The sequence below is a fragment of the Geotrypetes seraphini genome, chromosome 1 (genome assembly GCF_902459505.1).
Source record: "Geotrypetes seraphini chromosome 1, aGeoSer1.1, whole genome shotgun sequence".
Lineage (NCBI taxonomy): Eukaryota > Metazoa > Chordata > Amphibia > Gymnophiona > Dermophiidae > Geotrypetes > Geotrypetes seraphini.
Window position 1 is genome coordinate 348,159,495 of NC_047084.1, and position 12,797 is coordinate 348,172,291.

At 47.4% G+C, this 12,797-nt stretch overlaps 1 protein-coding gene across 6 annotated transcripts in view; it reads left to right on the forward strand.

Annotated features, from left to right (window-relative positions):
* FRAS1 (Fraser extracellular matrix complex subunit 1) overlaps positions 1-12,797 on the forward strand; it is a 741,777-nt gene that overhangs the window by 339,179 nt on the left and 389,801 nt on the right. For all 6 annotated transcript variants that reach the window (XM_033963431.1, XM_033963422.1, XM_033963441.1 and 3 more), the window contains one exon: positions 1,732-1,866. In XM_033963431.1, coding sequence (XP_033819322.1) covers positions 1,732-1,866 — 135 coding nt within the window. The remainder of the gene's footprint in view (positions 1-1,731; positions 1,867-12,797) is intronic.

A 12,797-nucleotide genomic window follows, 5' to 3' on the forward strand; every position in this document is an offset into this window, starting at 1 on the left:
AATGAATATGCATGAGATCTATTTGCATGCACTGCTTTCAATGCATATTCAATGAGGAAATCCTGAAAACCCGATTGGATTCCGGCCCTCGAGGACCGGTGTTGCCCATATCTGGTTTAGTTGGTACATTTCCCATTCTTCATAATGTGGTGTTCTCTTTGTGAATGAACCAGGGAAAAGACAAACTGAGCTTGAAAATGGACTGGATCAGACAAGGGGTTTCCCGAGAAATAACTTCCCCACACACCCAGTGGCTCAATGCATTTTTCTCTGATAGTTCCAGCAGCTGGAGTAGAGAGTTGCTCAGTGATAGAAATTTCACCCATTGTTGCACACCCCAGACCCACCCGTACCTGCTAAGATCCATTCCATTCCATCCCCTCCCAACCACAATTTATCTGCTCCATCCCCACCTGTACTCTCAGGAGTTGACTTGGCCGCAGCCCTGTTTCCTCCCAATCTCAACAGTCTCCTGTGATTTTTTGGGATGGTATTTACTAGTCAACCAATGAGTATTCCAGGCCTCAGTCTGGTATTTTAGCCGCCTCTCTCTGTATGTTCCAAGCCTCATTCTGAGGCTTCAGTTGCTTCTCTCAGTGCAATCTGCAGCAACTTCTTCCATACCTGTGGGAATCCCGCAATATCCATTCCTATGCAGCTCTCTAAGCTGCAGCATGAAAATGTGGATTAATTGTACTTGCATGGTAGGGTGAAAGTGTGACCCCCCACTCCTTCTTTCCCCTTTTTGTCTTCAGGTACATATGCTGTCTCTAGGAAATGTAATGTGTGATATGTGGAGCTTCTGTGTTGGTGCATGGAGGCTGCTGGATTGGAGGGAAGAAGCTGTGCATTAACTTCTCAGGGAAGCATTAGAAATTGGTATTATGAGTTCCTCATGCATGAAACTGAGGATGTTCTTGCTTGAGCTATCCTACACAGAGGGAACAGCCGTCAGCGGTTCATAGACAAAAGCACGCGCCGACAACCCAGTGCAGACAACTGAGCGCAAGGTGGAAGCGCGCCGAAGAAAAACAGTATTTTAAGGGGCTCCGACAGGGGTATGTGTGGGGGGAACCCCCCTACTTTACTTAACAGAGATCGCGCCGGCGTTGTGGGGGGTTTGGGGGGTTGTAACCCCCCTCATTTACTGGAAACTTAACTTTTTCCCTCTTTTATAGGGAAAAAGTGAAGTTTTCAGTATAATGTGGGGGGTTAGAACCCCCTAAGCCCCCCACAACGCCGGCGCGATCTCTGTTAAGTAAAGTGGGAGGGTTCCCCCCACCCCCCGTTGGAGCCCTTTAAAATACTGTTTTTCTTCGGCGCGCTTCCACCTTGCGCTCGTTGTCTGTGCTGGGTTGTCGTCATGCCTTTGTCGTCATGCGCTTTTGACCTGTTGCTGCCGTCAGCAAACTCTAGTGCGCTATTAATTTGTGAAGAATGCTGTCAAGATATCAGGTGTGCATGATGAGCACCGATGATGCTTTTTGTTTCTGTTTGTCCCTCCAACTGTCACCTTTGCTTGCTCATTCCCATTCGACTCGCCGTCATGCGCCACCTTTTTTTTCCCTCTACCATTCCCACATCTCTCATGACTGAGAAAAAAAAGCAGGAGGTATGGTGCGTTTTCTGCAAGGGGCAGCCCTTGAGATTCTTAAACCTTCCTGCTGTCAAGCTTCGCTTCATGTGTTGACCCTGTGAACTAAAGTGTGCTTTCTTGTTTGGCACAAGCAGCTTGTGAAGAGACCTGCAGCACCTGTGAGACTGAATTTGAGTGCACTTCATGTTCAGGCAGTCTGCTGCTGAAGGAGGGGCAGTGTGTAGCGTCCTGTGAAGAGGGATACTTTCAGGATCACTTCAGCTGTTCAGGTAAATACACTGATAAACAGGACCCAGGGCTGTGTCTACTCCCTTCCTCCTGTTTTTCTCACCCTTCTTCTATTGCTAGAAAACTGAGACAGGGCCATTCGTTGATGGACTGAGTGGAAGCGATGTCAACACCGTCCTTTACAAAGCCACGCTAGCATTTTTTAGCGCTGGCTGCCGCGGTAACAGCTCTGACGCTCATAGAATTCCTATGAGGGTTCGAGCTGTTACCGCTCTGGCCGGCGCTGAAAACGCTAGCACGGCTTTGTAAAGGAGGTAAAGGCAAGGCTTCCATCAGGTTAATGTTAGAATGTTTTTTTAAACAGTCTAATTGAAATACTGACCCTGACTCCTTTTTTAGATGCATTTGACTGTGATAGTGATGAGGGGAGCCAGAGCTGTTAAGGGCTTCTAGTCCTCCCTAGCAGAAGAGAAGACATGGAGAAAGTGGAAGGGCTCAAGGGGGGTTTCTAATCCCGTGCTGGCAGAAGCGAAGGCTGGATGGAGGCAGGATAGATGTGAGCTGGAAATAACAATGTGCTGAGAGGGAAAGGAGGGGGAAGAGTTTGAGCTGAGACAAAATGGAACATAAGAATTGCCGCTGCTGGGTCAGACTGGTGGTCCATCCTGCCCAGCAGTCCGCTTAAGTGGCGGCCCTCAGGTCAAAGACCAGTGCTCTAAATGAGTCCAGCCTCGCCTGCATACGTTCCAGTTTAGTAGGAACTTGTCTAACTTTGTCTTGAATCCCTGGAGGATTACTCACGACTTAGATTATTTGCGGTTTTTGTCTTGGTGGCTCGTCCCCCAAATGATGTCATCCCAGAGTGCCGATAAAAAGGTTGGCGCTTTTTTCCCAGCAGTTGCTTCAGCATTCAGAGAGAAATTTGCTTTTTTCCAGCACTTCCTTCAGCGTGCAGAGAGAGAAATTTGCATTATTCGTGATTTCATTCATAATCACCAGGGGTTTTTAAAAAAGTTATTTGCGATTTTTTCAAATTTGCGGGCCGGCTCTGCCCCTAACCTCCACAAATATGGAGGGAGAAGTGTACATGCATTCTTTTTCTCTCTCAGGAAAACACACAGACACACATCATTTGCTCAGTGATGTTCATACTCCTTTACAAACACACTTAACATAGTAAACGACAGCAGATCTTTAAAGACCTGCCTGAATGGTCCATCCAGTCTGTCAATTAGTTATTCTCATTAAATACATGATTAAATTAACTTTTCTCTTCTTTGATATTTCTGGGCCATAGACTAAAGTCCACCCGGTACTGTCCTAGGTTCCAACTGCTGAAGTTGTCATCTCCAGTCTATCCAACCATCCCATTGTTTGCAGGATATCTACTGTAAGTCTGTCCTCATGTTCCAAGTTAGTGGGGTTATCGTTGATGCCCTCCCCAGCCCATCCCATACCAAATCACCATAAATACCATTTGTTTTCTAATTAGAGATCCTCTGTGTTTATCCCATTCTCTTTTGAATTTCATCACCGTTTTCCTCTCCACTACCTCCCTCAGGAGGTCATTCCAGGCATCCATCACCCTTTCCGTGAAAAAGAATTTCCTAACATTACTCCTAAGTCTTCCTCCCTGCCCTTGACCTACAGCCTCCACCATGGCATTCCACTGATGCAACATCCGGCTGTGCTAAAGCTCACATGTGCAAGGAAAGGCCCAGCTGCAAACTTGAAAGGAATCATCCACCTACTCAAATGTACCATACTCAAGTCACTTGCTACCCATGCAGCCATGCACTTACACTGCAACCTAAATCCACTCACTCGGTCTCACATATACAAACCCCATGTTTCTTGTTTATTAAAATTTGATGTATACGCTTATAACATAGTTTCAAAGCAAATTACAAATGTAAAAAAAAGGGGTAACAAAAACAGTTTTTGCACATACCATTACCAAGACAGACAACAATCCTAACCACAGCTCCTACCTCAAATTTGATTTCTAACCAAAGCCACAGTAGCGATGCTGTCGCGGAAAATGCACCAAAATTCATTCTATTCCTATGGACTTCATTGCATTTACCACAGCGGAATTACTACCATGGCTTTGTAAAAGGGGCCAAAATGTGTAATTTGTGCCATTACAACCTACATAGAGGAATTACATTACATTACATTAGAGATTTCTATTCCGCCATTACCTTGCGGTTCAAGGCGGATTGCAAAAGAGTTATAAATGGTGGGTTACAATAGAAGATCAATGGTGAATTCAAGAGAAGTTGAGGAGAAGAACAGGTAGTAACTGTGGGGCAGGGTGAAGACGAGATGATGGAAGGTAATTGAGATGTTAAGAGTGTTTCAGTGATTTCTTGAAGAGTATTGTTTTTATTTCTTTTCTGAATATCTTGTATTCGGGGGTGGTTATCAGTAGGTTGGAGATTTGGTTATCTAGTTTTGCTGCTTGTGTTGCTAGGAGGCCGTCATACATTTTTTTCCGTTTGACTTCTTTGATTGGAGGGTGTGTGAAAGGGGGGGGGGTGTTTTTCTATGTCTGGGTGACATAGTTTGGTAGAGGCAGTTGTTTAGGTAGATTGGGCTGTCTCCGTTTAAAGATTTAAATAGCATGCAGTAAAATTTAAATAGTATTCTTTCTTGAATTGGTAGCCAGTGTGAGTCGATGTATGCCTCTGTAATATGGTCATGTTTCTTCAGTGAGTAGATGAGTCTCAGAGCTGTATTTTGGATTGTTTGTAGTTGTTTAGTCATTGTTGCAGGGCAGGGGAGGTAGAGGATGTTGCAGTAATCCAGTAGGCCTAGTATAAGGGATTGAACTATGAGCTGGAATTGTGGTCTTTCAAATTTTTGTCGGAATATGTCTGTGTGTCATATACAGGCAGTCCCCGCATTACAGACGCCCGACTTAAGTACGACTCATACTTAAGGACGCAGTCGCAACTTCATTTAATTTCACTGCGCAGTATTTCCAGTGGCATAGGCTCCTACATTTCTCCTGCAGCAGATTCAGGAATGATGCATGGCCACATTAAGAACAATGTGTGGGTTGTGCATGCTATATCTTAGAGGGAAGACTGGTAAGGACAGTTGATCCTTTTGTCAGCTGGGAGCAGAGGTAAGCAGCAAGAATCTTAAAATCTACAAGTTCTAAGTTACAAACAAATCTGACTTAAGAACAGCTTTACAAACGTAACTCATTCTTAATTCGGGGACTGCCTGTACTTTCCAAAGTGTAAGCCTTGCATCTTAATTATTTCAGCACCTGTTTCATACACAAATACCGTATTTTCACGCATATAACGCGCGCGTTATACGCGTTTTTACCTACCGCGCATACCCCTCGCGCGTTATATGCGTGAGCGCGGTATACCAAAGTTTTAAAACATAGTTCCCACCCCGCCCGACGCCCGATTCACCCCCCCAGCAGGACCGCTCGCACCCCCACCCCGAACGACCGCTCGCACGCGCTCCCACCCGCACCCGCATCCACGATCGGAGCAAGAGGGAGCCCAAGCCCTCTTGCCCGGCCGACTCCCCGACGTCCGATACATCCCCCCCCCCCCGGCAGGACCACTCGCACCCCCACCCCGAACGACCGCTCGCACGCGCTCCCACCCGCACCCGCATCCACGATCGGAGCAAGAGGGAGCCCAAGCCCTCTTGCCCGGCCGACTCCCCGACGTCCGATACATCCCCCCCCCCCGGCAGGACCACTCGCACCCCCACCCCGAACGACCGCTCGCACGCGCTCCCACCCACACCCGCATCCACGATCGGAGCAAGAGGGAGCCCAAGCCCTCTTGCCCGGCCGACTCCCCGACGTCCGATAAATCCCCCCCCCCGGCAGGACCACTCGCACCCCCACCCCGAACGACCGCCGACTTCCCGACAATATCGGGCCAGAAGGGAGCCCAAACCCTCCTGGCCACGGCGACCCCCTAACCCCACCCCGCACTACATTACGGGCAGGAGGGATCCCAGGCCCTCCTGCCCTCGACGCAAACCCCCCTCCCCCCCAAGAACCTCCGACCGCCCCCCAGCCGCCCCGCGATCCCCCTGGCGACCCCCACGACCCCCCCACCCCCCTTCCCCGTACCTTTAGTAGTTGGCCGGACAGACGGGAGCCAAACCCGCCTGTCCGGCAGGCAGCCAACGAAGGAATGAGGCCGGATTGGCCCATCCATCCTAAAGCTCCGCCTACTGGTGGGGCCTAAGGCGCGTGGGCCAATCAGAATAGGCCCTGGAGCCTTAGGTCCCACCTGGGGGCGCGGCCTGAGGCACATGGGCCCAACCCGACCATGTGCCTCAGGCCGCGCCCCCAGGTGGGACCTAAGGCTCCAGGGCCTATTCTGATTGGCCCACGCGCCTTAGGCCCCACCAGTAGGCGGAGCTTTAGGATGGATGGGCCAATCCGGCCTCATTCCTTCGTTGGCTGCCTGCCGGACAGGCGGGTTTGGCTCCCGTCTGTCCGGCCAACTACTAAAGGTACGGGGAAGGGGGGTGGGGGGGTCGTGGGGGTCGCCAGGGGGATCGCGGGTCGGCTGGGGGGCGGTCGGAGGTTCTTGGGGGGGAGGGGGGTTTGCGTCGAGGGCAGGAGGGCCTGGGATCCCTCCTGCCCGTAATGTAGTGCGGGGTGGGGTTAGGGGGTCGCCGTGGCCAGGAGGGTTTGGGCTCCCTTTTGGCCCAACTACCAAAGGTACGGGGAAGGGGGGTGGGGGGTCGTGGGGGTCGCCAGGGGGATCGCGGGTCGGCTGGGGGGCGGTCGGAGGTTCTTGGGGGGGAGGGGGGGTTGCGTCGAGGGCAGGAGGGCCTGGGATCCCTCCTGCCCGTAATGTAGTGCGGGGTGGGGTTAGGGGGTCGCCGTGGCCAGGAGGATTTGGGCTCCCTCCTGGCCCGATATTGTTGGGGAGTCGGCGGTCCTTCGGGGGGGGGGGGGAGGGATGTATCGGACGTCGGGGGGGGGGCATCAGGCTTTCAGGATGGGGACAGACCTTCAAGGGGGGACAGCGCACGGAAAGTCAGGGCGGGCGAAAGGAGCGTCGGGCAGCATGCGCGGTATACCCGTGAGCGCGGTATATCAAAGTTTTTGTGCAAATCATCGTGATTTCTGCGCGCTATATTCGTGTGCGCGTTTTATACGGGTGCGTGTTATTTGCGTGAAAATACGGTAATTAAAAAAATGAGGTTTTTTTAAATTTATACTATTTGGATTCTTCTCCTTCCCTTTTTTTTTAGGTCGAAAAAGGTTGTGAATATCCAATTATTTAAAGGTTTCCATTTTAAGAAAGAGATTTGGATTGCCAGGTTCTTTTAATAAGCAGCAGCAAAAAGTTGCTTTAGCATGCCTTACATAGGATTTTCCCATGCACAAAGGCCATTTTTACAGTAGTTGCAAAAATAACCTTTTTGTTTTTTTTTTGTATTAATGGCCATGTGCTAATGTTGCCATCAAAAAAATGTTGCCATGGCAGAAAGAGCTCTCACGATATTCCTGTGCTAACCAATTCGCTTGTGGTAATGTAGTTACATTTACTGCTTAGTGCAGGAATGTCCACTCTTCACCCCTTTAAAGACACTTCTAAAAAAATTTAATATTTTTTTAGCTTCTGCTCAGCATGTGCTAATTTTTTTAAGTTTCAATATGTTTTATTAGAATTTTATGCAGGACGCCTGAGTGCATCTTGTGGTATGCTGCTTTAAACTTCATTGGACACGTATTAGCACTTAATATAGCTTAGTAAAAAAGCTCTATTTGGGAAAAATTCAGATTTGTGATTGTTTACCACATCATTTGATTTTCGAGGTTTTTCTTTTCTTGGACATTCATACAGTAGATTTTCTATTCATTGGATGGGACGCATATAAAGGTCAGGAAATGGAAATGGTCATGGTATTGCTCCTAGATACAAATATTTTTTTCACATTTTATTTTAAAAAGAAAAGTCATGACATGACAACTGGGCAATTGATAGCAGAGGTCAAGCACATGTGGCAGTGTATTTGGAAAAGCCAATAGTAAAAGAGTCTTACCCCCCCTTAAAAAAAAAACCCGCACAAGAGGTTTTTAGTGCCAACTGGTGCGCTGAATGTTCTGTGTTGTGCCAAACTCTATGACTGTCGGAGCATCCAGCACGCCGGCTGACACTAAAAACCTCTTTTGCGCTTTTGTAATAAAGGGGTAGGGGTGGGGATATTTGTTACAGCAGAATCGCACGGTTTACGGTAAATGAAAAACCTCTGCTACACCCAGGGCTTCCACTTTTCTGTTATAACTGGAAAATGCTTATAATAACCCTTTTTTCACCCCCTCCCCTTAAGGGAAATTTGAGGATTCCAGTTATAACTGAAAAATCCCAAAAAATCCCATGGAGCTCCAATGATTTCATCCAGCAGCTGCTGTGTGGCCAAATAAAGACATTGCCATAGACTACATCCATGGCAGAGTGATTTTACAGCTGCGAGAGCTTAGGTCTTTGGTCTCACTGCTGCTTTGCTGGCTATTTTAGGGGTTTAAAATGTGAGAGGAAGCATTTTCCTCTTTGTTGCAAGAATTCAGGAAGTTCATGTTCTTACATTTTAAACCCTTTTGAGAGCTGGCAAAGAAACGCACTTCTGCCATTCTGTGAAGCTAGGACAAAGGAAGACTGATGCTAAATCAGGGGAAGAGGGAGAGAGGAGGCTGGAAGAAGGGCTGATGCTGTTGCTGGGGCTGGGGCTGGGAGAAGATAAGGTTGAGACTGAGACTGGTGAGAAAGGAAGATAAAGTTTACTAGGGGGGTCGATAAATGACCGCTGCTCGGAGAAAGAGGGAAGCGAATAGAAGGACAGAATGGACTTCGAAGAAGGAGAAGTGGTGACATTAGGGCAGAAGAAGAGGTTAAAATCTAAATAAGGGTGAGAATAACAGCCCAACCCCTCCTCCATGAGCAACAGGGCAGGGTGTATGGGAGAAATGGTTGGGCAGTAATATGAAGCAAGGTAGGAAGAAAATTGATGCCTTCTGACTATGGTGTTGAAAAGGAATACTGTGTATACTGTGGACTGCCTGAAGAACAAATTAATCAGTATTGGAGGTCATACCTACTATCTGTTCATGCACACATTTTCCTTGGAAATTAAAATGACTTCCATACTGCTGACACTTTATGCAAAGAAAAGTACTGTATATAAAGGTTGAAGGTCACCACAAGAGGAAGATTATCGCCGATTAGCTTTCTTAACAAAGACTGAATCCAGTTCAGGGCAACTATCCAGAGGGTTACCATGAGCAGATGCCAACTCAGTGGCTCCCAACAGCAACAAATTGTAGCATAGATGAGGAAGTTAGCAACAACAGTGTTATGTGTGTGTGTGTGTGTGTGTGTGTGTTGGGGAGGTTCTTCACAGACCTATCTAGAAACCATTAGCAGCTTCTGTGCCAGTGCAAACTAAACTAAACTAAACCTTAAGTTTATATACTGCATCATCTCCACAGATATTGTGGAGCTCGGCACGGTTTACAAGAACTTAAAATATAGGAAGAGAAGGAAAAAAAAGGTTTACATGAACTTATATATAGAAGAGAAGAGTAAGGAGGGATAGAATTGCATTTTAGTGAAAAGCCAGGTTTTCAGTTGCTTGCGGAATAATTGGAGGGAGCCCAGGTTCCGCAGCGGGATAGTAAGGTCATTCCAAAGACCTGTATTTCTGAAGAGAAGGGATTTTCCCAGTTTGCCTGCATAGCGAATACTGTGTAGAGAGGGGAAGGATAATTTATACCTTTGGGTGGGTCTGGTAGAGTCAGGATAAGGTAGAGTTATAAGATAGTGGGATTAAGGGAGGAAGGATGCCGTGAATGATCTTAAAAGCCAGGCAGGAGCATTTGAAATGGATTCTGGAAATCACTGGGAGCCAGTGAAATTTGGCTAGGAGTGGGGAGACATGGTCAGACTTGTGTTTTGCAAAGATCAACTTGGCTACAGTATTCTGGATTAGCTGGAGTCTTTGAAGACTTTTTTTTGATAGGCTTAAGTAGATGGCATTGCAGTAGTCTAATTTGGAGTGGATGATGGATTGGACAAGGACAGTGAAATGTTGTTGGCGAAAATAGGATCTTACTTTCCTCAGCATGTGGAGGCTGAAAAAGCATGATTTAGCCAAGGAGTTGAGGTGGTCATTGAGGGAGAGAGAAGAATCGATAATGATGCCAAGGACCTTGCTTGAGAACTCAAGCTGCAGTGCAGCGCCTGAGGGTAGTGCGAAGAGGGTGGGCAGGTGTTCTAATTTTGGGCCGAGCCAGAGTAATTTTGTTTTTGATTCATTCAATTTCATCTGTACCGAGAAGGACCAGGAATGGAGTCTCATTATGCAAGCTGTAATGTTCTCGTGGAGGTTGGTGAGGTTCTGGTCTGTCTCAAGGAGGACAAGGATGTCATCAGCATATATGTAGATTGTTTCAAGGGGGGATAATTGGAGGAGTTTCAGGGAGGACATATAGATGTTAAAGAGAATAGGGGATAGGGGTGATCCCTGAGGGACACCACAAGATGGTGTCCAAGGAACGGACATGGTGCCATTTGTGTTGACAGTGTAGGAGCGAGAGCGTAGGAAATTTGAGAACCACTTTAGAAGGTGGATTCAATTCCTATCTCGGAAAGTTGATAAAGTAGTATGTCGTGGTGGACAATATCGAAAGCTGCAGAGAGATCGAATTGTAATAGGACAGCGAATTTGTTACGAGAATGTAGTTGTTGCACCTTAGAAATTAAGGAAACTAGGAGGGATTTGGTGCTGAAGCTGGGTCTGAAGCCATATTGGTAGGGATGGAGGATGGAGAATCTCTCTAGGTAAGAAGAGAGCTGGGTGGCGACTATGGCCTCTAGCAGTTTAGTTAAGAGAGGGATATTTGCTATGGGGCGGTAGTTAGATGGTAAGGAAGGGTCGAGATCGGCTTTTTTCAGAAGAGGGGACAAGGCAATGTGTCCCATTTCTGTGAAGAACAGGCCCAATAGTAAAGCAGAATTTATAAGCCTGGTAAGGGAGGAGATGGCCTGCGTGGGAATGTTTTCGTAAAGGTAGGAAGGGAAAGGATCCAGGATGCAATTGCAGGATTTCAGTTTGAGACAGAGTTTAGAGATCTGGGATTCGGATACAAGTTCAAAGGCAGTCCAGGATCTATCAGCAGGGATAGGGTTGGAGTCGTTGGGAGGCAGAGAATTGTAAGAGACTGCTGGGGGGAAAGAACTCCGTAAGGTAGTAATCTTTTCATTGAAAAATTTAGCTAGGTCGTTTGCGGATGGGGGGGAAAGGGGAAAGGTGGAGTCGTTTTTTGAGGTTAGGTTGCGCCAGATGTTGAACAGTGTACTATTTTGGTTTTTTGATCTGGTGATTTTATCTCCATAGAAATTCTTCCTTGTTTTTTTTAGTACTCTGTTATAGAACTTGATGTTGTCTCTCCAGGATTGTCTGTCTGAAGGGGATTTCGATTTTTTCCATTTATGTTCCAGGGCTCGATATTTCTGCTTTAATTCCCTGTGGTATGGAAGATACCAGGGAGCCTTGCGGGAGTGGGAGATAGGTTTAGTAGACAAAGGGGCAAGAGCACGGTAGGTAGTCCCGGAAAGGGTTACCCAATTATGCCAGTTGGAATCTGGGTCGGCATGTTTAGGAAAAGGGGGGAGTTGGTTGAGAAATTGGGTCCAGAACAGTTCACTCGTGATTTTTTTGCGGTAGGTGATAGAGTTTGTGGGTCGGGGTGAGTGCCAAGATGAGACATGAAAATGGGAAGGCAGAAAGAGCCTAGAAGGTGATCAGACCAGGGGACATGTTCCCAACGGGCCTCTTCGGCAGAAGTTTTGTGCTCGGTTAGGTCAAGGAAGCTGATGATGTCTAGTGTATGCCCCTTATCGTGGGTAGGGGTAGGTGAAGGAGCAGTGAAGCCTAGGGAGGTGAGGAAGTCTTTGAATTCGATTGCATCCTTGCTGGTGTTATCGTCTAGATGGAGATTAATATCTCCAATAATCAGTAGTCTCTGGAATTTTAGGAAGGCCCTTGTTATGGTCTCGAGAACGAGTTCAGAGGATGTGTTCCAGGGGGTTGGTGGGCGGTAAAGTAACAAGATACCTAATGGGTAGGGATGAAGTTCATCATTGACTGAAGCTAACATGAATTCTAAAGAGGTATGGCTGCCCTTTTCAAGGAGCTGGACATCGAAGAATGATTTGTAAAGCGGAGCCAGGCCTCCTCCTTTCCGATTGATTCTAGGTGAGAAGAGGCCATAGTAGCCAGGGGGACAGAGTTCTTTTTGTGTGAATAAATCATCTTTTTCGATCCATGATTCTGTGATGCACAAGAAACCTGGATCGAAGTCTCCGAGTAGGTCTTTTAGTATTTGGGTCTTATTGCGGACTGATCTGGCGTTACAGTAGAGTGTTGGGACTGGGGTGAGAGAGTCAGAAGTAAGGTTGGGTAGGTTGGCTGGAGGAACAGGCTTTAAAGAGGTGTGATTGACTCCTCGGTGTTTTTTTGAAAGGGTGGGTTCTAGTGCGTACTAGTACGGGGATTCTGAGACCAGGGCTGACGTTGTTGGAGTTTGTGGAGTCGGGAAGGTTGGGGGGGAGAGGTTTTTGGCAGTGGGAAGTGTTGGTGAAAGAGCAGAGAAGAAGGAGGAGGAGCTAGGAAGGTGGCTTCATTGTGGGATCAAGGAGAACTAATGAGAGGGGTTGGGGCCATCCTGTATCTTTCAAGCTAAAATGAGTCGGCATAGCTTCCTGGGCGCTCTCTGTGGAACTGCCTTTCTCTCAAAGTAAACAGGTCTGGTTGTTCTCACACAGCCTGTTGGTTTCACTGCATAGGACTGAGATGTAAGCAGTTTTCCCCCATTCCTAAATCCAGTCCTGTGAAAATTCAGCAGACTTTGTTTCTTCTTCGTGAGAAATGCCTTGGCTTCTCCACTCCTCTCTCCATAATAGGTATA